This window comes from Cyanistes caeruleus, chromosome 3 (assembly GCF_971803275.1).
Source record: "Cyanistes caeruleus chromosome 3, bCyaCae1.hap1.1, whole genome shotgun sequence".
Classification (NCBI taxonomy): Eukaryota; Metazoa; Chordata; class Aves; order Passeriformes; family Paridae; genus Cyanistes; species Cyanistes caeruleus.
This window is the reverse complement of record NC_141703.1, coordinates 10,463,751-10,490,259: the sequence shown is the minus strand read 5'-3', so window position 1 is coordinate 10,490,259 and position 26,509 is coordinate 10,463,751. Positions and strand designations below refer to the sequence as shown.

Below are 26,509 nucleotides of genomic sequence, written 5' to 3'. Positions count from 1 at the left end.
GGTTTTATATACATAATTGTTGAAAATGTGTTAGACTATGTTGCTTTTCACAGCCATAAAATTTGGCAAAGTGAGAATTTCACACTTATATTCACTTTTGGTCACAATCAAGTTCTGTAAATGCTTTTCAAAAGGAGGCCTTTGAAGTGGTAGTAATCATTCTTACTATCAAGTTTCCTGGCAACTGAGTATCTGTGCTTCCATTAAATCCAAGATGCTTCAGGAACTGTATTACACTTTTCTTTTTTTTTGGCTCTCTAGATACCTAATGTTAAACACTGTCTGAGGTGAATAAGGGGATTTTCTTCTTTTTTATTTCCATTATGGTCAATAGTTTACTACTTCTGTCTCTGCAGACCAGACCTATGGGTCTGTAAGACAAAATTGTAACAACCAAGGCTGTGTAAAAAGAAAAAAAGAGAAAGAAAAAAACATATCCATATATCTGTCAAATTTTAGAATTGATTGAAGATCATAGAATAGAAATACATGAAGACTAGTTTCTACCATCAGTATTTTTGTCAAAGTCCTGCTTTGCTTAGCCCTGATTATTTGAAACTCCAGTGCAAGACATGGAGACACACTAACCAAAAATAATATTTCCTTAATAGATGGCTGCTATGAAAATTGCAAAAGAGTTCCTGAAACTTTTGCAAAAAAACCCTTCCAAAAGTGCATGACTTATTTTCTTCAAAACAAATAAGTTCCTTGATCCAAGACTGCAAAGTATCAGTCATGGAAATAGGACTTTTCTAGAATGAAGAAGGACGAGATGAAAAGCAAATCTGGCAATGGAAGTTACTGGAAGTTCACTTGAGAGGTGTTTTCTTACCACATCACTACCACATTTCAAAATCACCTGTTTGCCTTTCCATTTGGTCTTACTTACTTACAAAAGCCTTTGGTTTAAAACTCGTTTTACTACATGGCAGCATTACTGTATAACTAGAAAATGTTTTTCAAAAAGATAAACAATAAATGCAATGATCATAGATAAATGCCTCATTTTTATTTAGAAAAAAAGAAATCAGAGCTCTTCATTTTATCCTACAAGCTTTTCTTGACAGACCATGTGTTTCTTACATGGAAAGATACCATATTTGATAAACTGAGAATTTATGGACATACATGGATGAGTTGCAGGGACTGATGACAGTTCATATTTGACTTTTGGTGCCTCACTTCACACCATTTAAATACTTTGATGTCCAGTGGTAGGACACAGGACCAAATCTCTCAAAACTCCAGTCATCCAGTGTAGGACAGATTGTGGAGAGCAGGTCACTAGATAATTTTCTGCTAGATAGAAATAGCATGTCTTGCCATCTCATTTATGAGTGCACATGCAGAAACCTTATAAAAGAAGGCCTGGGTAGAAGGTACATACAAAATAAAATAAGAGTGCTAAGAGGCCACATATATATACACACATACCCAGATATATATATTTCCTGTACATACAATCATATCCACTCAGAAATATACTATGAAGTAGAACTCTAGGAAGTAGAATGTTAAAGTAGACGTCAACCACCAACCAAAATATGGAAACAAAAAGTAGACATGCTGACACATTACAGCAGCTTCAAAGGACAGACCAATACTTGTGATGGTTTTTGCAATTGCCCAGAGATTTTTCTCCTTGTAATATCTCAGTTAAACTAACATTTACTTCCACCTCAGCTCCTTTGAGTTTTGTTAGGGAATGCATTTAATTAAAAATTAAAATTGTCTTTTTTAGATTTTCCCAGTTATGGGAGATTATACTTGTTTATTTATTGATCTGGACTAAAAGTTTCAGAGACTCCATTTTATTGCTATAAGGGAAAAACAATGCATTCTTGAATGCTTACTGAAAGGTGCATTATCCTAACTTTCAGAAATCATCCAATCACGTGCACGCTGAAACACTTATTAACTGAAAATTATAGGAAAGTTAAACATATGAACATATTTTTATACTTTAAGACATTATTTCCATATCATCATCATGTTTCTAAACTACCTTAGCCTTCACTTCTTGCCTCTTCCACAATCTTTTCTGCTTGGTTTGGTGCTGTGTGATTTTGAGTCACATCTGAGTATGTTCCCTACCCATATTGTGTATATATTGCAGAGCTTTTGCTTCCAAGAGAGTCTTGTAAAATTTCTTCAAGGAATGATTTATGCAAGGTGCTACATTCACATGTGAAAATTATACTACAGTATTGTTCTCCTAGGAGCCATAAACAGATCAGAGTCCAGTTTGTGTTATGGAAAAAGAACTATGAACCCCACTGGGACTTTTATTCACAATATGCTGGCTCTGAATTGGAGATCCATTTTCTATCATGTCCCATTGGACTAACAAAAATCTGTTTGTTTGTGGAAGTTAATTTTAAACTTTTAGCAGAGAAAAGGCTACTGGAGGTGTTGCCCAGCTTTCAATCAAGCTTGACCTTATTCCAGAAAAAATAAAGTGCACTGTAATGCAGTGATTTCAAGTCAGTTTTTCAAAATCCATAGATACTATTAAATATTTTTCTCTGTGTCCTAAGAATGTTAGGAAATACCCTTAAAATACTAGGAATAATTTTATTCTGCACAGTCATCTGTGGACAAAGGGAAAAGTGTAAAATAAATTCTCATCAGTTCATACTTTTTCATCAGTGGCTTCAGCTTCAGATCTGCACTGATAAAATCACTTAACTGAAAGAGAAAAGCAGTGAAGCCACTAGAAACTTAATTCTTTCTCACTGACTTTATTTAAACAGAATTAGAGCCAAAAAATCTGACAAAATACCACTCACAATGTCACTCAATTTATTGGAGAGGCCACTGAGATTTTACCAATGGAAAAAAGAAAAAAATTGAGATAATATAAAACACAGTAAAGAATCTCTAAGCTCTCTATGTGGTTTTTTTGACCTTTGGGCAAGACTTGAATAAAAAGCTCTGGGGCTAGATTATAATTAAATTAGGACTTCTGTTGACTATAGACAACAGGTTAATAAGATAGGAGAAAATACTACAGATTTCCAGATTTTCCCAGATGTTTTTCTTTTGATTATGAAATCTGGACAATTTTTATATACTTAATAGAATATAGCAGCTGATTTCTGACTCACACTAGGACTGCAAGCATTGGAGGGCTGGAAATATGGAATGGAGAGGAACAGTTTCCCTCTTCTGGCAGAAGGGAATTCTGAACAATACTGGTCGTTGTTCTGAGTGACTTTAATGATAATGACACTATAATAGGAATAATGTTAGTTTAAATCAGGGTTATAGCTGAAGAGGTGTTTTGGAAATAATTCCTTACAGAAAAGGAACATTCTTGAGCTGTGTTACAACCTCATATTCATCCAAATACAGTATTTTATGCTGAAATATGCATGTCAGTTACTACTTGCTAAACCCTAATTGGTACTTGTCCTGACCTGTCATTCTTCAAAAATAGACATATTAGATGTATATATTCAGATATATGTGTGGAAATCACTGGTACATGTCCTCATGTCAGACAGCTGAGATCTGAATTTCTCACAGCTACAATGAAGGCTGTGAAAGACTGAATTTATTAGAATGCAAGGGTCACTTCCCTTGGCTTTTCTTTGTTGCAAAAAACATAAAACCTATACTAAACAGACCAATGGCAAGCAAAGGACTTGAAATTCAAGTTCTAATATTTTTTGATTTGTTTGGTTTGCTACTTCTTATAATTTCTTTAGGTTCTTTCCAATAAAAAGTACCTTAAATATGTAAGAAAACCTACCAGAAGCTAGAAAACAAAAAGATAGAAAAGTTTTAGAGATCTTAAAAAGTTCTTAAAAAAATTGATACTTAAATCTTAAGAACTATACAGGAACTGTGCAAATAAAACCCAGAAATCCATTTAATAATGGAACAATGATGGATTCAAGAGGAAATAACTACAAAAAAGTAAAAATAGTCAAAAGTGAGAACAGGCAAAATTTCAGATTTCTTACTTACACTTGAAACTTATATTTTACTATTTTAAAATTGGGGGGGTATTATTTTTAGAAACTTTTAGCAATTCAATGGCAGAATGGGGAAAAGAATTACTTTATCTACTGTTTTACTACTTCATCACTTGCTTAATGTGCCTAATTATGATGAAGCTATTATGGTATGACAGTCTAGTAATACTGAAAATAATTACCTAGCCCTGTTTATACAGTTTCTAAATTTGCACTGTCTTCATGAGATCAAGCATAGATAACATGATTAATTTCTGCCTTCATGATAAACTTTCTCTGAGGTCAAGGGTGTTCAACAGATTTTAAGTCAATATTATATAATAGCTGCTGATATTAACTTTAAAAGTAATTGCATCCCACTTGAAGTACTACTGACAGAATAATGAAGCAAGAGACAATGTACCTGATAATGTACTAAACCAGCTTAATCAGAATTCTAAAATTCCAAACAATTTTGAATAACTCTTTTTCGCTACCACAGAAAATAGTGTCAAGACCAAACGGTAAAATGGTCTACATTTTTGTTTTTGTGAACAATTCTGTCAGGTCTACAATGCATAATTAGATAGGGTGCTGTAAATTCTTATATAAAGCACATTTTGATTTGAAATGTAACTTCAAAAAATTTTCATATGAAAATAGAAATTTCCTAATATGTTACATTTTAAGTGATGCTTTCTTTTCTGCAGAAGTTATTACTCATCAGGAGCCTTCAAAATACAGCAAAATTTTTTACCATATTCTGAGCTTTTATAAACAGAATTTAAAGCTATATTCTAAGCTTCTGTCTACATTATTTCATGTTTGCATGCTGTTACTCTGTTTTTGGAGGAATGTGAACAATTTTAAAACATAACTAAGAAATACGGAATAATATTATTTGCATACATGCTTTTTACAAATATTCTGGTCATAAATGAACTTCAGAAAATCCCATTTGTATTATAACATGATTCAATATATATATATATATTTATGGGATCATACAAAGCATAACTTCACTTGCTGTCTTTCCATTAATTACAGAATTTAAACTCAGCTTATGCATTCAGACTAACTTTACTAAGTTTATCTTTTTCTTTTCTTTTCTCCTGCTGCCATGTGCTCAGTATAATAATTTCTACTGCCAGAAAATGCATGCTTTTTTAAGATACCAATATAAGAGTCAAGTAGACTAGGATGCTCTTAAAAATTTGAAAATTATCCATACGGTCAGGATAATTGTATTTCATTAAAGTAATTTTTATTCCTAAATGTGTAATTCTTCCCCTCACTCTCAGTATTACTGCAAATAATCCAGCCACAGAGACAGGACAAAATATATTGCAATTTTTAATGTCTCTCTGTCAAATTACAATATGTGTGTAATTTTTCCTAATTAGGAAGATCGGATTAAGAACAAAAGTTGTATTCAAAGATTGTGTTCTGAAAATGCACTTAGGTTACCCCAAGGGTTGTGTTTGAAATCATGTCCTTAAAATGCATAAAGTCTGTTGAGACCTCACCAGAAATAAATCAGCTAGAAAAGATTAAAACATAAATCTAGTCAAAGCATTAAGTATTACAACTAGATTAGTTATATTAATGAAATAAAAGGAAAATATTTGTTCTTTAAAATAACTTATCTGGGAAATGAGGGTACAGCAATGTTCCTATTTGTTACTTATTGCTGCCAATTCCATCTCAGTCCAGACTGATGGTTCAGTATCAAAATAGCTTTTTTAAATTAAAATTCTTAATGTTGTTCTTTGTTCCTCAAAACTGACATTGACAGGAATTTGTTTTGTTTGGCTTTCTAAACTAAACATTGCTTTCATGTTGACTGGTCTCTGAAGGTTTCAGGAAATCTTCTGGAGCCCAAGAGAAGTCAAAATCCCTAGGAAATCTAATTTTAAGTTGTACTTAGGGAAGAAAGTAAATCAGCCCTGTATTCCTAAAGAATTTGAAGACTAAGTCTCTAGTGACAGAGAACTATAGGTCTATTAGTAAGCAAAGAGAAAATGAAGCAGCACACACACCAGTACAACTGGAAGTACAGTCTACCTCTAGGAATAAAGAATGCAAACCCTGCTCAAAGCCTTGAGCATTCCTATAATGGAAAAATGAAATAATACCAACAAGCCATCAAAAAAACACCCTGCAACAATTCTGAAAAAAATAAGTGAAAGCAAGAGAATTGTGGACAGAAGAAAATGGTAAAGAATCAGCTGTGCCTGTAGTTTTCATTGTGACACAGACAAGGAGATAGTAAAATTCTTTGAAGGCATATAAAGAAATAGGAAATTTATGATTCCTCTGTGCTTTTCTCAAATATAGCTGTTACCTAAATTCTGTAATTACAGTACAAGATTTTGTAAATGATGGATAAAGTCAGGAGTGTCAAATCATCTGCAAAAATCATTAGGTTCAGCCATACACTGAATAGTATTGAAAAATGTGTTCATTTCTTTATAAATGTAATTAAACAGTGACTATGAATATGTGGGAAAAAACTTCAAAACCAAAACCAAACCAACCAACCAAAAAACCCCAACATGGTAAACTTTAATTACAGTTTTAGCTTTATAATTTAAAAATAAATTGGAATTCTATAACAGAAAAACGCAGTAACCAAGATGTAGCACCAGCAGCATTTCAAATATAAATGGAGTACAAATATCCATGAAAACCCATTACCTTTCAGTTTAATAAGAAAAAATTATCTATTAAAATTAAATATTCAACATATGTCATAGAACTGTCTACTAGACTTTGGGTATTCTAGAGAAACAGAAAATACACTGTGATGCTGCCTTTCTCCTCCATCCCCAGGCCTGCTCTGCCACGTCAGGTGCACCTGAAAGGCTTTTTTACCAAAACTGCTGGGCAATGAAACCCTTGACCAGACCAGCTTGCAGGGTGAAATATCCCTGACCATACCAGGGGCTCTTGCATGATGCAGGTGGGAACAACACTGACTGCAACAGGAACATCAGCTGCCCGACCGAGGTGGGGAACCACCAGCCATCCCCTGACAGCCTTGAGGTATTTCCTACCTCAATCAGCCCACATGGAATGGTACCACTTTTGCTGGAGTTCTAGAAGACATTTCCAAATGTTTTGGAAATCCCAGTAATAACTGATTTGAGGATGGAAATTTTGCAGATGACTAAAGCCAATCATCTCATGTCCCTGTGAACAGTAGTCCTGAGTGAGTCCCTTTGAGGTCTCCTGGACCACTGTGGGCTGCAGCACCTTTGGGTGGGATGCCTCTTGAAGCCCCAGAACCCTCCCGTTTGCAACACTCAGAAAACCATCCCTGATGATGGCTGACACCCCCTCATGCACCTCTGCTCCTCAAAGTGCAACCCATGCCTGTTCAGGGATTTGACCTGAGTATTTCACTGAAATTGAGGGGAATTACTGTTATACATAGAGATATAGCTGTACACCTCTCTTGATGTGCAGGCGTGTGAATTGATTTTGGTATGAATGTTGTCATTGTGAATCTGTAATTAGGTCATTGCCTAATTTAATTGTAATTAGGTCATTCCCTCTATTTGATACTTGCTGATTAATAATTTAGGATTTTCATATGGCTAAATTTTCCAATGTTCCAAAAGCACGATGTACTGCAGCAAAAAAATCAAGTCTCCAGAATTAATTGTTAGATGGCTTTTCTATTAGCACCTTGGAAACAAAACATGCACTCTTGGGGTCATTCAATTTCTTTCCATTCTAAAAAAAAAAAAATAAACCCAAAGATAATAACTTTATCAGCCTAATTTCATTGACATGTATTTTGCCTTGCTAATGGCAAGATTGCAGAATCATCAGCCTTGTGTAACAGAACCACTGCTGAAGGTATTACAACTCAAAAAGAGGCAATGAAGTAGGATAATGATAGTAAATTGAGAAAATACTGAAACAGGCCTTATTTGAGGCAATATCACAAGGATGTTCCCAGGAGCATGAGTTGTTCTGACTCTCTAAATCCTGTAATACTCAGAAGTTGAGGGGATGTAGAGACACATAATACTGTGAAACTGAGAAATATTTGCCATTATAATATAGTAATTGTATATTGAAGAAGCTGTTCAGAATATGTTATCTTTCAATTCTTCTTTCCCTTCTAGCACTTTGGACAGGACTATCCCTTAGGTATGCCAAGGGTTTGTTGTCTTTATTAAAATAAAAAGAAACAAAACAAGACTCAAGAAGCCATTTTGAAATCAGCAAAATTCTGCTATACATACATTTAAAATTTAATATAGTCAGAAGATGAATACAACAGTCTATTATACTCTTGTTCCAATCAATGCATTAACTGGAATTTGCTGCACTCTACAATACAATACATATCCTTCAAACATTCAATGAAAATTGAAGCTTGTAAACAGTCTCAGTATGTGGGGAAAAAGAACATATTTATATCTCCTTTTAACTAGAATCAGGGAAGAATTATTGCTTGAATTTAGAAGATATTCAGCAGATGCAAAATACTTAGACCCATAAAATAAAAGTTTGTGTTTATTTCTATAATGGTCTTAATTCCATTGTGAAAAGTCAAACAGATTTTAAAGGTTTTAAAAGCTGTGTGGTTGATAAAGGTTTGGGTTTTTTTTCACCCATCAAAAAACTTCATTTTGAATGAGAAGCTACAGCATATCTGTACTGTGTTTATTTTTAGAAGACAGAAATACAATATTTTCTGTCTGCTGAAATATAATAGAAAAAAAAAGATTGAGATCAAAATATTTCTCTCATAAATATCTAATGTTGTCTTGAATGTCTGCCATAATCTTCACTAAAAAAATTCACTTTTTTTTTTTTTTTCCAGCTTTTAATTTTAGAAAGAAAATTAATTGGATACACAACTTGATGTGAGCAACAATGTGAGAACAAATTTCTTCCAGGAGCTTTACACAGAAGAAAGAAATAGCCTTTCTCTGAAATATTTCTTACAAGTGAGTGTTGGCAATGAAATATTTGATAACTTTAACACAACGTGTCAAATAGTTTTAAAGAAAGTACTTTTTGGAAAACAATTGCTACAGTTTTCTAGATTTTTTAATTTCATATGATTGAGATCTCTGAATTTTTGTAATATTTTTGACAGTGTAAGGGAGATGCTGATCCTTTGTTGTCTGCTCTGCATAAACTCTAGGGTTTTCATAATGCAGACATTTATAATGCAGAGTGGTTCTTTTAAAACTACTCACTTTTTGAAGCAACTTAATTTTAACCTACAGTCTTGTCCAGCCTGATTACTACAGGGCTTTACTTTATGGTTTAGATGGCAATGAAAACCTGTATGTGATGGACAGAGTTTGCAAAACCTGTTGGGATTAAAGGTTCTAAATAAGATTATTAAAACTATTCATGAAAAGTGCCCCATCAAGACCTAGTTGTACTAATTTATGGAATTAATATATATATAGAAAGTTATCTCCCAAGAGTGTTACCTTTCCCTGATGTTTTTAACGTGAACATTTTTAATGGCCAGACCTAGAGACTCCCAGGCTGAGCAGTCATTCTGAGACAGGGCTCAAGTGTCAGAAGTTATCTTCACATCTATGCACCAACACCCACAGATTTAATCATATGTCCTAGTGATCTCTGATGCAATTCAAGATGTACTTTTGGGAGACTTATGGAAGAAAAACAGATAATTTTTTTGGGGAGGCAAAAGAGCCAATATCTGCTGCCTTCCAAGTATGCATTCATTGAGTCACTCATTTCCCAAAACTTCCAACACATAGATTAACTACTCTATTTATATCATGACAAAAGCATTAATAAATTTGACTCTGAAGTGTATTATCTGTACAGGTCACTGATCAGAAATGTCCAGATTAGACCTGATACCAAGATAAATTCATTAATATGAAAAAAAAAATTGCATCCTCTGTTTCCTTCATTTTTCATATACAGACAAAAAGTGCTTGTGAAATGGGTATAGACCTCCATGCCTTTCCCACATCCCCATGTGCTAGCAATCATTTGGACTGGTGAGGATAAATTCCCCCAAAGTGAGGCAGTTACAGTCAGGTATCACAAAGTTTGACTGATCCAGACCAAGAGCATTGTTTTCTCCAAGCCAGAGAAAGAAACACGCATTTATTCATTCTACTCATGAATAAAAATTACGCCACTCTACATCTGTGTGCTAGTAGCTATTTCAAAAATTTTCATAATGAAATGTTTGAAAAATGCATTCTAATTAATTACTTACAAGATTTAATTCAATTTTTAGAGTAAACAATGCCATGATTTACAATGAAATTTAAATATAAGCCACAAATTGTCACCTAATGGTGCAAGAGTAGGCAAAATTACATAAGCAACTTTAAATTTATTATTTCCCATAACCTTCAGACATGTTAATGTCCTACTACCAGTGACAATAAATTAATTAGAAGCTTTTAATACGATACTGTAAATTAGGCATTGTGTGCACTAAAGAAGAATTAAATAACAGATTTATTTGTGAAGAAATACATCTTACAGCTTTGAAATAATAAGAACATATTTTTACTACAAATTTGGAATAAACTATTTTGGTATTTCATCACTTCTGTTAGTAGAAGTAACAATGGTGAGGAGTCTTTCTTCAATAAAAGAAAGGGTAAGGGTTTAAATTTATATACAGAAATTAACTTGTAGACATGACAGTATTATTTAATATTTTGCTTAGCATAAGGAAGAAGCAGTAACTGTTTTACTAGGAATTAAGTGAAAATGAAGTCTTTCCATTGCTGATAGAACCTCAGTCAAGAAAGGCTCATCAAGTTATTTTTAAGATGAGCTCAGACCACAGAAAGAAGTGTTTTGCTTAGTTTGGGCCCAGGTGTCACATGCAGGGCTCATGTGTATTACTTTAAACATATTACTGAGACCTTACAATCTATACAAAAGACTGAAATCCCTGGGAAGTCTCTGAGTCTTTTCTTTCTTAGGGGCAGCAGCATTCTGCACTCAGAGGTGTTTGATAAGGGGGTGATACTCAGTAGAAAGAAAACAGATCTTCTCTGAATAAATGATCCAGTCAATATGTAAGTAAGAACTGACAGCAGCCATGGATGCTGGCAATCATGTTTACACAATTTTTGAGCCTAGTTCAGGATATTTAGTCAGAGTACTAAATTTTACTGTGTAAAATTGTAAGGGAAACATTAAAAAAATGAAACAAAATAAAGACTAGAGAATCTCTTTTTAACATAATAGATAGGGATTGTGTGCTTTTTTGTATTTATAAAATATTAGGCAATAATACAATCCTGTCAGATATATATCCTTCCAGACACATCCTTGTAATATGAAAGACATTTTTGTATATACCTTGATTGCTCTAATTAAATATTCTTCTGAAACAGTGCTAAATTGGTTTCTCACTTATTCCAAATTCTGTATTTTCTCTCTCTTACACAATCACTAAGCAATGATGGAAATCTCTTCAACCAGAGTATTTTGATACAGTTCTACAAGTTTTCTGACGGTATAATCACCAAAAAACACAAGTCAAAATTGAAGAAGATGGAACAAAATTCAACTGTTTGAATCCAAACTGAAATAAGGAGAATCAGAAATTAGTGGAATAACCTTTATCACTCAGTAAAGTGGGAAATAAATGCAAAAATGCAAAATATAAAATATTAAAGCAGACATAATTATATGTATAAAAGTATTTTTAAAATATTTTTATTTGGGGGTTAAACAGCAAATTATCCACCCACTTGCCACTGTGCTTTCATGATAGAAAATATATGGCCTTGAGCACTGAAACACTTTTCTCTTTGCTACTCTGATTGCATTTGTGCTCTATTCCAGAAAGAACTGTTTAAATTTGGTGGTTATTAAATCATCAACATCCATATAATCCAATTTAGATATAAAAGAGAGAAATTATTAGCATGACCATGACTTTCAGCACTGAAGCCTGGATTCTTGATATATTCTTGCTTTAAACATCTACAAGTCAAAAATGTGATGTTCCTGACAGTATGGTGCAGCAGAAACGAGGTCTGGAGAAGGCATGAGTCACTCACAAGCCTTTTGCAGGCAGGGATGAGCAGTCTAAAATGTAAATACTGGACAGTTCAATGTATGAACAGCTTGAGATCTGTAATTTGCAGAGCGATTTCCACAGGTAGGGTATCCTCAGAAGTCTGAGTATAAATAATAAGGCACATCCTTCACTATTTAAGGTCTTCTGAGACCTTAAAAAGTAGACATACCCTTGATATTTAGGGCATTAAATGAAACAAATACTTGAGAAATCATTAATGATATAATAAGAATATTTTTGAATCTATGAAATTATGAAAAATAAAACACTCGTCACTGACCAGTCACAATAAATGAAAATCATGAATACAATGAAATTTCTTCAAAATTCAGACCCAGAAATTAATAATTTTGCTATTGAAATTGCACCACTTAAAATAATAAAATGAAGTTAAACTTGCAACCCACAATTAGATACTAAATATAGACCACTGAGCAAATCTTAAAACCAATGCAAAGAACACATATTCAGAATGTTCTATATTTTTAAAATAAAAATACTATTTTATATTCTCAAGTAATGATTCAGGGATGTAACTTCACAGCCCAGTTCTGAAACTGTTATAGAATTCCTCTTTTTGGAGGTTTTTAGCATGTACCTGTGACACATGAACAATCCCCCTCAAACCCCAATTCTAATCCTTGCTTGCTTGTTTGCTTTATATTACCCTAGCATTAGTTTCCAGTATAATATGGTGTTTTTTCTGGTTTGTTTTTGTTTTTTTTTTCCTCATGTGGAATGGAATGTAGATCGGGGCTGCAAGGCAGATCACAAGAAAATGAAATAACCAAGTTTAGATAGATGACTGAAAATTCTGTTCCAACATTTATCCATGCTAAGATGTAGCCACAAAACACAGCACCTGAGCTACCTTGTCGATGCTACAGATGGTACTTCAGCTTGGGTATAGTGTGCTATTTTGAGAACTCGTGTTCCAGAAAAAGAAATAAGCACAGGAAGTAAGAGACAAGTTGTCTGGCTACCATGTGAAAGCAGATTAGAAAACTGTGGCTTTAGTGAGCTGAACATGGTCTGATAGGGAAAATGACTGCAGCCTAGGAGAACAGAAGGTGATAAAAATCAAGGAGCAGATAAAACTGAACTACAGCTCAGTCCTGGCACCAAAATAAATAAACTAAGTACAAATGCAGGTAGCTGAAAAAGTTACAGTCACCATGCATTAAGGAGTAGTCAGAAGGACCTCTCTGTCACAATGAGAGAAAAAAAAAATCACCTTAATTACTTTAAAGACAGAGTTCAATACATTTCAAAGGGATTACATGATGTGCTATACATGAGACATCCTTTGTAACAGTGTATCTCCTAATCACAAAATATGTCAGTCACAATTTCTTAAAAACTGAAATGTGGTATTTCTTCTCAGCACCATAAGTTCTGATCTCTGAAAGTCTAGTGAAAAATTCACAATAAGAATATTTAGGAGTTCATGACCTGAAGTGAAACTATTCTTGGATTTCATTCACATTATTTATAATGCATAATGTTGCCATTATGCTGCAAAAAGGAACACACCTTCCCTCCCCAAATACACCTGAAAATGTAATTACATTTTAACCTCTATTATCATAATCATCTAATCATACTGTTGACTATTTCATTTTATATAAGCATTTGATTCTATGTATTTATTGAATATTAATGAACACATTAATCTTTACTTTTCCAAAGTAGTCCTACTCAGAAATAGTATTACACAACTGAAGGTTTTGTGTATTTTTTTTCTGTAACAGTTCTTTCTCGAGTACCAGACTATTCACTTGCTTGTAAAGCATTTTCAAACAAACCCAGTTAATTCTGAATATGGTTCACTAAGCAGCATGATCTCATTAATAAAACAAGTTGCTACTCTAGTAAATCAGAACGCTCAGCTGTTTTAACTGTTTCCCTAATGGAAATTCTAATGATCTCTTCAGTCAGCCTCACAGAAGCCTAACACTTCTGAAACAAGACCCAGCAAAATAAAGAAGCAATGAAAATAATGGAAACAGTGTGACTTCAGACTTAGCATTCTGTCACAAATAAATGTTAACTAACATTGGATCTGCATTTTTGAGGTTAATTGGAATATTTTTGCACCACTTGAATTTTCATTAGAGAGGTACTTTTGTCTGTTGTACTGAACTAAACAAAATTTTTGAGTGACAAATTTGTGAGTTCATGGGATTTCTAGCACAAGAGAGAAGGAAAGAAAGAAAAAGCTTGATGGATGACAAAAAGAAAAGAATACTCTGCAGACATATATTCAAAATGTTCTCATATGTTGCATAAGAAAATAATAAATGGATAACAAGTGAGAAGGAGGCTAGGTCAAAGGGAAAACTTAACCAGAAGCAGTCTTTTGCACCAAAATAAAGGTTCTGCATAACAAGACATTATCTCAGGGTCTTAGAGTGTGATGTTCAGTTTGGGATGAACCTCTTTCTTAATGATGATAAGAACATAATGCTTCTAATCTGCTGAGACTGAAATGTGCTACACACCCAGTGCATTTGTAACATCTACAATACATCATCCTCCTGTGGGCACTCTCAAAAATCAACTTCCTTCAAGGGAAAATGCTGAGTTAGCAAGGGGTTAGATAAAATGAGACAAACACTTTTTTTTTTCTTTCACGGATCCATTTTCTTTTCATAAACCTCATTTGAAGCTGCTCAAGGATCCAAGAATAGTGCCAAGAAAGGTGCACAAGCAAAGAAAAGAAGAATGGGTAAGGCTTTATAACACCTCTGTATCTACCTAGATACACTAATGTATTATTTAATAATAATTAACCTATATTTCTATATAATATAATATATATATATAATATATATATAGTAAGTAACCTATATTTTTCAAACAGAAAAAAGGAGTTGAAGTTTCAGAGAACATGCACATAAGCTCTACTACTTTTTACATATGCAACAAAAAGCACCTTTAATTCCTTAATGACATTCTGTTTTGTGAATCAGATCTTAGACACCCTTCTTCAGTATTCAAAGCATTGAAAGTAATGTGCAGGAAAAAAATTGCTATTTAAGCTACTACAGCTTAGTGTGTTACTTATCAGTTGTATCTTTTGTTTCATATTTGCACCACACAAAAATTTTGTTTCCTTTTCAGTTCAGCAGTCTTACAGTCAAGAAATAACAGTTGAAATCTTAAAAAAGTTGACTAGAAATATTAAAATTCAAATGGCATGATTTATTATTTTTAACTCTAGGCCATGAAGTAGGTTAGTGCTGCATTAAAAAGAAACCTCTGGCTTTACTGTTAGACAGACCTAACTTCTTTCAACCTAAAATCCAGTAATTCAATCCAGCAATTCAAATGTACCAGTACAATTATTTTAACAGCACTTTTTTCTTATGCACGAGTAGTAATTTATAACATGAATCCAGAGTTTGGTCAAGTTATTCAGCTGACACTATCTACTTCCAAAACACCAGTCTGGAATTAATTCTTCATACCCATTAGTTCTTCATACCCATACCCATTACCATTTGAATCACATAAGAGGAAAATGAAATAAACGAGAGTTATTATTTTCCTTATGATGCTCAAAGAGCTTGCAGGATGAAAAGCATACAAATTGGAGCTGGACACACAGCAACTAAGTGGTTATTCTGTCACACTGCATTTCACAAATAAAAGCATCCTCCAGGTCCTTTGATTAAAACATGAAACAGGCAAAATAAGCAATACTTGCAAGACATCATTTACGGAACATCTCTTGTACAGCTCAATGGCTAATCATATTTCATCCACAAGAATTTAAAAGTAAGTCTGATACTCCTGCTGGTCATAAATACCAGATGGAAATTTATGAGCACTTAATGAAAATTCTTAGTTAACCAGAACAACAGAAACATCTGAACAAAGTTGTCCACTTAACACTAGAAATCCTCCTTAAATGAACTGCAAAACAATACAGATTACCCAGACCTGAAAATTTCTTAAACCCTAGAGAAAAACAGGATATAGGCTAATCAAATCATACCTGGATAAATTGCTTGGTTTTCACAAGCCCCACGTCTCCAGCCTCTATCTGTGCTCTTGACAGCTTCTCTTCAGTTTCACTTAGCCAATGATTAAATCTCTTCATGTCAGAATGAAAAATCTGCCACTTTTCCAAAGATTTGTCAAACCGTCTGCAAGTATAAAAGGAGATGAAATAACAACCTATTGATACTTTATTTATTGACCACAGAAAAAAAGTAAAAAAAAAAAAATGTTGGATGTCTCAGGTTAATTATAATCAGTATAATATTCATGGTATAATAGATTAGCATTTATAACAGTTATATCAAATGGCAATATGGCAGTACCTCTGAAGTGAAGTTATCACTAAGCAAATGCATTACAAATCAGTGTTTTATCAATTTTAAAATCCTTTTCTAGAAAATACAATGGTCTTGAAGTGAATTTACACTTGCATTGTTCAAATGGACTCTTTATTAAAACTTCTTTCCTATGTTTCATTTTGAGTATTTTTTAACCATAATTATGCAAAAAAAAAAAAAAAAAAAGTCCTGAAATAAAAGGATAATTGAAAAACAAAATTTAAAAACCAGGGTTTTGAATAATAAACAAGAATAAAAATATTTCCACCATGTCTGCAAGTTTACAGTTCACTACAAAAAGATTAGATAAGTACTTCCAGCACTTTGGGAAGATCTGACCAGTTTTTCACTGGAGTGACTGATTGATCTTCTGCTTCAAGAACTGTTTGACTTGGCCACTGCCAAATGCTAAAGAAATGAAATGAAGACAGATTATAAAACAGATTTTAAGGGGGGCTTGCAGATAGCCTACATCTTAAGAAATTCAGTTATCCTGTGTGTTAGATTTGTGTGGAAATGTAATCACTAATCAGAGATTAGCCAGAATGTTTTGTTAGAAGATCATCATTAAATGTGCTACTCTTGTTTAGTTTAATAATCCTCCTTTACAGGATTATAATAGATTTTAAGGTGTACTTAAAGGATAAAAACAAAGATGCTCAATTATTTCTCTAGGAGATAATCTGGTTCTGTATGGGCAAACTATATGATTATTTGAATGTTAAGAAGTTTAATTCACCAAACAAAATGACATTACTACAAGGGAATACAGATAATCTTTTCCATTTTACTGGTGATTTTCATTTTTTAGGAGAATATGTAGGCAGAATATTGACCTTATTAAATATTGTAGTCACTTATCTAACTTATTTACTAAAATTACTGTGATAATTTATCAGAGTTATCATATTTTATTGTTCATAATTAGTCAAACCATAATTAAAAGGCACATTATAACAGAGGTTGTTTTTTTTGATTTTTTTTTTATAACTACTTTACTCAGAGTTACAAGAAAAAAAAAAAAATTTACTTTAAAAATCATGCAGCAAATAAAATTCCATTTCTTTTGGTCCAGAATCATCTCTCATTTTGGACACTACATTAAAACATATTTTCTCTTGTTCCTCACAAAAAAAAATTACTCTGCTCAGCATGGGAGTCTTATCAGAAGCTTAAATGTAAAAGAATCAGTAGGGGTTGATATTAGTATCATTGAATTTGCATTCCAAAACTTGCAAAATGAATCTCCCTTCACTCTGTGTTTTTCCTCTCTCTTTTGCTCTTGGAAATAACAGTTGTAAGGAGAAGGAAAACAAAAAAGTTGCAACAAAAAAAATATGCACATTTAAAGCTTAAAAGTTTTCAGTGCTTATTGTTCATGTCTAAAAAAACCTTGTTACTCCCAGTAAAAGTATAAACCAATAAAAACATTAGTAAAATCAGGGAGAATCTATCAACAGGCCAAGTGACTAATATGCAAGTCTCTTGCCGTGATTAAATACCTAAATACTGCTACAATGATAAGAGAAAATGTAATTTTTACTTCAGTGGTAGATGTGGGTGCATTTGAACATCATCAGGCAGCTTCCTGCTCTGGGAATTATGGGACACCTCTCCTGAGTGCACCTAAGTGAGAGTTTCCCTTGCTGAATCTCTGTATTACGTCTGCTTATACATGATTCTGCTTCCAATAGCTTCTTAAACTTTAAAAGCAAAGAGGCTTTTTTTGTTTGTTTGTTTCACCATGCACAATCCTGTTACCAGGTGGTAAGTTCAAAACCCACAAAAGGAGAAGCCTAATTAACTACCAACGCTGAACAGCTAAATTGCTGAAGTCTTGGCACAGCAGAAAGGAGAAGGAATTCGTAAGAGAGCAGTACTCCGAGGACTGTGGAAACTCAGAAATCGTGTGTTTGCCTCAGGGATCCCCAAGCACACAATTTGGAGTGGAGGAAAATTAAAGGCCTTGCACACCTTTACCTAGGGATCCACCCTCATTTGCCATCAGAGACAAGTCACTGATTTCAAATACCCCAGAGCTGCCATTCATCTGCATCTTCATCTGCCCAAACCCTTTCCCTCTGACAGGCACAAGCCAAAACAGTGGCTTTTGGGTGGCCACTAACAGTGGACAGTGGGTGACTGTCTGATATCTGGGCACTATTTCCTTTCTGATGTGTCCTCTCTGGTTTTCTTAGCACATGCTCAATAACAAGGTGCAGACAGACACCCTGAAGCCAAGCAGGAGGTTCTGGATGAGAATGTGTGGCTTGCACACGTTACAAAGCACATAAGCATTGCTCACCAGCTCTGACACGACAAGGCAGCTTTATTCCTCTATCTTTGGATTGATAAGCGAAAAACAACTGTCACACTGTCCCAGTTTTTTCATATATGTACTGACACTCCAGCAGGGACCATGTTAAGCAGTGGCTTGTGGGAGCAATTTCATTTTATCATATTAGTACATAATGGATTTATTTTGCCGCCAGAGAGCAAGAAGGGAGAAAAACAATGAACCAAAGACAATTGCTGGGGTAATACACAGCAAAATTTACATTTAATCATGCAAGTATTGGTTGTTTCCTCCCTGCCTCTCTTCTGAACCCTTGGACCCGACCTTCTATAGGTGAAATTTAATATTCTTTGGTATCATTGTACATGATATTGCGCGGAGATTTACAAATGCCAATTTGGATGTAATGTCAGTGAAACTCTATAAAATGGGATTGCACTTGATGTTCTGTGTCACAAGACTGGTGTTTTTAAGAAGCTGTGCAAAGGTGAAAGGAAAGACCTCTGAAAACAGGTCATAAGATGGGGTACATAAGGTTATTGGTTTGTTGTAAACTAAGTCTTAATTTTGCATCTGTGTTTTGATTAATGCCTAGATATTTTGAAAACATTCCTTGATAAACTATGAAAACCACTTTTGTGATAGATTCTGGTTTAGCAAAACATCACAATCAATTGACCCACAAGAAAAAGATCGCTGTTATTTATAGGTTTTCCTAAAATACATTATTTATGTCATAGAAATTGTTATTGTAAGAAACATACGTTTTGTTCTTCATAATGGGAAAAACATTCTGTAAACTTCATTTCTATACTGTTGCTAAACAATGTGCTGTAGGATTATGTTAATATTAACCCACAAATTTCACAGTTCTGTTAGCTTGATTCAGCACAATTAGCACCTTGTAAAATATACACAAAACATCAAAGTAGTATATATAATTATGTATTAGAATGTGAGAGCATTAACTGTACTATTTAAGGCTATTCTTACAGATAACAAAATAAGAAAACTTGTTTTTGTCAAGCAACTTCCACAATTAAATTGCTTAAAGAAAGAGCTAACCCATTTTCAGAACTTTTGATGTTTTCATTTGACTTCACAGAATTCATGTGGATTCTTAATTTATATTTATTTTCTATATCCTCTCTGCATTTGGACTCTAAGCAAGTATCTCATTTTAGACACTGCTATATCTTGATCTTGATCTCAGGTTTTGCTGTGGGCCCATCCTGGGACAACACTCAGCTCTGCATATTCTATTCTGACCTTTGCAGTCTGTCTTTCACCCATCAACTACCAAATAAATAATGAACTGCAACCAAAACAACCATAGAAATGCCATCCATCAATTAAAAATTTAATTTCTTTCCTCTTCCCAGAAGGTAGATTCTCCAGCATGATATAAATTAAAAACATTCTACATTAAAATTACATTATAAATACTTTTTTTATCTTGAATTGTATTGATTGTATTATTCTTCTTGCCCTAGTTACTGATATCATACCACTCAGTGTCCATCCCTGTCAAAGAAAATGACAACTAAATTGGCTAAGAAAAAGCAAGGTCATGTCAGTCACTGTTGGTTTTAGGCATATACAAATCCATTTTTATTATACATGAGAGAGCAATAAACTTAATAACCATTTACAATTAATAATTATACAGCAAATGCATTGGATTCTAATGGATGCTGTGCATCAATAGTTTAAATAGAAACACTCCATATAATTGATAAAACATACATTCTTTTTCTGCACTAATTAAAGCTATTTATTAGGCGTATGAACTTCAAAATTCCAGTTCTTTATTTCCTACAAGTTTCCTTCATCAGGACAGAGATGCAATCATGGATTTAAGAGAATTTTGCCTCAACAGCTGGATTAAGTGTAGGTAACAACTTTTCCCTAGAGGAAATAAAGAAATGCTTGATTAAATGTAACCTAGGTGAAAGAGTAGCATGTTTTCCAACTCTCTTATTTGTTAAAAACATCCATGTAATTGGTAATAAAACCACAAATGTCATAACATTCTGAAGTGTAACCATCAAAAGCATGATAAGGAAACCCCAAATCAAAAATTTTAAAAAGAACAAACAGTGTCTCAGTTTTATGGAAATCCAAACCAGAATTTCTGCCTGTGTGTGCAGGGTACTTTACATATTTCATCCTCACAAAGGTGACAGTGCACACTGCACTTCCAGCCAGGATGCTGCAGTGTGTTACTATTACCCACCCCATGGCTGCATCCATCTGATAAAATTAAATATGAGTGAAAAGCCACATTAACTTCTGACTGTCAGGGCCATGTTCTCCTCCTCTCCCCACCCAGGGGCTCTGACCTGCTTAAGGCCAGTTCTGATGTGGCACAGCAGCATGAGTTGTCACATGCCTTTAGTGAGAAATGGCTGTGAGAAACCTCATCTGAGGTTTCTGCTCAGGGCTTCAGGGTCGTTTATAAACTCAGACTTTGACCTGGGCTACTCTGTAAGTGTCCACAGCACACCTTTCTCACTGCTGCCGGAGCCAGCTCTGCTCTCCTCTTTCAGGTATTGTGGGACCTTTGGGAGAGAACCCCGCTTGCAGCCCCTTACCCTGACCTTGCTGTGTCTTGACACTCTCAAACATCCCTTCTGGAGATCTCCAGAGCTGGCATGGTCTGTGTGCTGCTGTCTACACAACACACTGAGCAAGTGTTTCCACTGCTCTTCAGTGTCCCTGGGACTTCAGGGTGGTGGCTGGAAGGTGGGGCAGCCAGCACAGAGGACACGTGTCCTGCTGAGGGGTGTTAGACTCGCCTGGACTGCCCAGCTGCACCCACATCCCACCCACCAAGGGTCCATTAACTGCTGGAGCACACCAGACAGGCTCCTGGAGAGAGCCTCTTCCCCCTGGGCTTCATCTCAACTAAATCCAGAGCTCTCTTTGGTGTGAGACAGAGCACAGCGAGCAGCTGATCCCAACCCAAGTGAAATACTCATGGACAGATTCTAAGTCAGTGCCAGTGAAATCCAGCAGCCCATTCTGGTTCCCAGCTTCTGCTGCATTCGGGTCCTGTCTGGGACAAGGCTCAGTGAAAGTTCCCACAGCCTGGACACAGAGACAGGTGCAAGACCCAGATTTATAGAGAGCTGGGAAATATCCAATTGGGGGAAACCAACTCTCAGAAATTCCTCAAATTACCATCATAATTCATAAATAAAAAAATATTTTCAGAGATTTCATAGCATAGAACATAAGTATATGCAAATATACTTATATACTTATATATACTATATATAATGCAAAGTATATATTACAGGATGTCCCCTCAGTAGTCCCCTGTAATTACTATGAAGTGCTTAAATCCCAAGATTTCCAATGACAGAGTTCTTAGTTCAACCTGTAATAACATTTTTTATCCTCCAAAATTGCCCTGTTCAATTTTATGTTTCCTAACTGCCTATCTTGAAATCCCCCCACAATGGTGGCTTTAGAGCAGGAAGAATAACAGAAAACTGATGATACCAGTTAATGCTGGCTGTTGACTCCCTGAGCCTGAAAGATGTTATTTATCTTGTTTAAGGTGTGTACAGAAATATATATACTGGAAAATTAGATGTCCTTGTTTCACTGAAAATCATAGTAATAATAAAGCACATAGCATTATCTTCTTAAAGTACTGATGACTGCATTGGCACTAGGCATTTTTTATCTTTTACAGCTGTTCAGTTGGTTAAAACCCTTTCTAATAAATTATTGTTGTTTGTTTTTTAAGTTTACAATAAAGTTTCATTTAAAACCCCTTCCCCTTTAATTTGGAAAATTCATTTGAGACAAGAAACCCAGGTCCAAGTAACAGTTACTAGGTCTTATTGTAAGAGTAGCAAGAAGTAAACAGCTCTGTTTTTTCTGAAACTAAAACGTTGATGACTTCCAGGACTTAAAGAAATAGAAAAGCCGAGGAACCTGTATTGGTAGAGGGGAGTGTTCATCATACTGCTATCAAGGAGAAAATATTTTTAAGTCATAAAGAGCCTGTTTAAATTAAATACCTTACAGTATATTTTCTGTGTTTAACAAAAACATCTTAAATAATTCTGATACCTGATAGTACAATAGAAAAACAAACAAAAATTTATACTATACTCAGAAAGTATATTTCTCAGCATCATTAGAATTAAGAAGCATTTTCACAGTAGTGGCATTTGAAAGTTTGCTTTTTACCTTTGACTTCTGTGAATAATGATTTACTGTAATGAAAAAAAGTATCTGCAATGTCCAGGATAAACAAGAAAAAGACAGTGCTTTTTGTGTAAAAGGAGCTGAATGCCAAAGGTTACCATAGCAATGGCAACTATTATCACCTAAAACCTAAAATAAAGTAAGTGGCATGTTTATGAGGGATTTTATATGTATAAAACATGTATATCTATAAAAATATATTCTCCATATATATAGATATCCTCATTATACACACTAATTTACAAAAAATAAATGTCCACAATATTATATATATATTAGTCTTGTGAATAACAAAAGAACTTCAAATAAAAAATTATCAAGCTAGAAGTTCTTCATGAATAAATAGCAAAAGGTATTTTGGCTGATGCATATGATTGTAATTTGGAGAATTTAAACAACGTGCAGATGCCTACAAGGGCTGGTATCAGAAGGTTGTTGTTATCTATAGCCTAACATGCAGCAGAGAAGAAGTCATATTCTACCACTTGATCCAACTCAGGAAAGTTAATGAGTGGATGGAACAACTTCCAGAAAACAGCTGTGAGTCCTGGAGGTAACTCTCAGAAGTATAAACTGTGTCTATCCAGTACAGGAGAGGTTTAGGGTGGATATCAGGAAAAGGTTCTTCATGCTGAGGGTGGCTGGCAGTGGAGCAGGCTCCCCAGGCCACAGCACCAGCCTGACAGAGCTCAAGGAGTGCTTGCACAGCTCTCAGGCACAGGGTGTGGCTCTAGAGCTGCCCTGTGCAGGGCCAGGAGCTGGACTCAATGATCCTTGTGGGTCCCTTTCAACTCAGGATATTCTGGGTCTAGTAAAGAATCCCAAACATATCATCCTGTCCATCACTGATCTCAAAATTTAAATTGATTTCACAAAATAAAATTTATGTGAAAGTAGTTCAAGTTATGCAAGCAAGCTATAAATTCAAAGAAATTGCTGCTGAGATGATGCTAGAGGCTAGCTTTGTACAATGTTACATGGTCAGCTACCACTGCAAAGACCTTCATGAATCTTTCTGGGCAGGGGAGGGTCTGCACTGCACATCCTATTTTTCAGTAATGAGGAGGAAAAAAAACAAACAGAATATAATTGGAACAGACTCAAAGGTTATGCAGATTAAGACTGTAAAAGATAAGTTCAATGCAGTTTCTGTCTTCAGTTTTCTTGTACCTCAAACAGAATTTTTTTGTTTTGTTTCAGAGCACAGAAAACTAGTCTTTGGGGATGCAGCACTACAGCAAGAATCAATAGAAGCTGAACAGATATAGCCTGTTTATCAGAGAAAAGAAGCTCATGTATTACAAGCTCTGATCTTTCACACAGTCCATATGTCAGTAAGAATTCTTACTGGACAGTAAGAATTATTCACAGAATAAAAGCTCCGAAATGGAACTTAATGGTAAGCTTAACTTAAAACTGTTCAGTTTAACAATCTTTATTCACTCTCAGTAAGGAAAGTAATTAGTAGAATATATGTGTATTTAGATTAGCAGTCTTTAAAGTAGTCATAACAATATTATAAATTTGTTTACTCATTCATTTAAAGTTTATATTGAGATATTAGAGCTCTGTTTACTAATATAATTAACATGTTCTATTCTCCTCTCATTTGAATACAATAACTTTTACTTTCTTGCAGAACAATGTGGAATTATGACCATAAAGAACTATAGTTAGATTTCAGGCATAACAAATTATGAAGAGAAAAAAGATGAGATTTCACAGCAGTTACAATTAACTTTTAGTTGTTGAGGGTCCTGCTTGAGATATTTTTAGTTAATACCTGTTAATTGAACTGTCAGGTATATTAAAACAGACTTGATTAAAATGTCCATACTTTGCCACTGCTACTGTGACCTAACTATTTAATAAGGCATATTTTACCTCTCTCTGTCGATAAACTAACCAAATTAAAGTGATACACAAAGCTCTGCAGAATATTCATGTTGTGTATTTCACAAAGTGAATTTTTTGTAACTCATATTTTGATGTTTTAGAGAGACCCACTTTGGTATGAAAATTCATAGCTATAACTCTTTTCAGTATAATATCACAGAAGAGAGCTTTGGGTGCTTTATTAGCATAAAGAGCTGCCCATCTTTTAAAAATGCACACATGGTCATGTTAATTGGTACATAAATGGCTTCATAGGAATGTTTACAGCAATAAGAGTATTAGGGTCTTTATTACCTCATTGTGTCATACAAAAACATTAATCAGGCCCTATGAGACATGAAATCCGGAAAAAAAATTAATTTTGTATATTTGGCCTATTTCTTTTTGCAACTGCAGCCTCTGGGAGCTACAGATTTTTTTGTGTTGTAAAAAACACTTCAGAACTCTTTCTAGGAAAATTGTCCAGGATTCACAATGAGAATTTTAATTGTTACATAACACATGCTTATGTTGAATTTAATGTAGATATTTTAATTTTCCCATAAAATCAAGGAGTTTGGAACTTGGAAATAAATATTCCAAGCAGGTTTGCACTTTTCCTCAAAGCAGAATAAATCGCTATAGTTTGGACTGTGGCAACATTTACTGTTTCATTAAATTTACAAAAAAGAAAATTGAAGCAGGAAAGAATCTGGTGGAAGACTGTGAACAACACATAAGAGAAGGGGTAGGGCAAGGTTTGTGCTGGAATAATATAATTTTTCTTTCAATACTGATCCTCTTTGTTACAAGGAAGTACATCCTCTATGACAATTAATATTTAGCACAATGAACAACTCAGTTTTCACAGAAAACAAATGAGATTCTCTTAAGAGCAATAAGGTACAGCTAAGAAGTGCAGATTTACAGCAGGGACTGAAGAGGCTTCAATTCCTTGTCCTTATTAATCATATTTCCCACCTTACCTTGTGGCTGGCATCTCAGGGATTTCCAGCCTAGCAACACATTTTCTCTCCAACTCTTCAGATCTGCTTGCCAGATACATGAGTTAGAGAGAAATGGCAATTTAGGCAGGAAACAAAATGAAATGGCAGTGTCTCCCTGGAAGACTAACCTGACACTTCAATCCCAGTCCTGGCCCATGACCTACCACAGCTGCATTTCTGTTTCTTACACTGCTTGGAGAAATAACCAGTAATTTCAAATTATCATTATATTTTGCTCAGAATTTGCAGAACTGCAGCTCCAGGGTACAAACTTTTTTTATCAGTAGGAAAAAAGCACTGACTCAAATTTTCACAAAAAGATTTTGAAATTCCCAGTGCTTTGTCTCTGGCACTAAAGAAAGTCTTGAAGATCCCTCCTTGCTTGCCAGAGTAACAAGCAAATTGCAATGGATGCTTCTGCAGTTGGTTCTCCACAGACACTTTATCCCCTTCCTCCTGTAACTGGGAAACACGAAGTGATAGTCCCTGGAGGATAAAGTAATGACAGCAAAGAAGCTCTTTAAGCTTAAGCAACTTCCCCTTTCTGAAAGCAGGAAGGCTTTACAGTCCCATTTACAAGATGACAGCCAGCTTGATTTCTCCAAAAAGAAAACCCCCAGAGTAGTTTAAAAAAGGCTCCCAGTCCTCTGCCAGCTCCTGGGGATCAATACAGCATTCTCATTCAACTAATTTCCCCCAGATCGCTGTGGGAAAAGCTATGCTAAGTTGTTTAACTA

General features: G+C 34.5%; 1 protein-coding gene across 22 annotated transcripts in view; it reads right to left on the bottom strand.

Annotated features, from left to right (window-relative positions):
* Positions 1-26,509, bottom strand: part of DMD (dystrophin) — a 1,136,032-nt gene that overhangs the window by 515,969 nt on the left and 593,554 nt on the right. For all 22 annotated transcript variants that reach the window (XM_086879790.1, XM_086879801.1, XM_086879781.1 and 19 more), the window contains one exon: positions 16,028-16,178. In XM_086879790.1, coding sequence (XP_086735916.1) covers positions 16,028-16,178 — 151 coding nt within the window. The remainder of the gene's footprint in view (positions 1-16,027; positions 16,179-26,509) is intronic.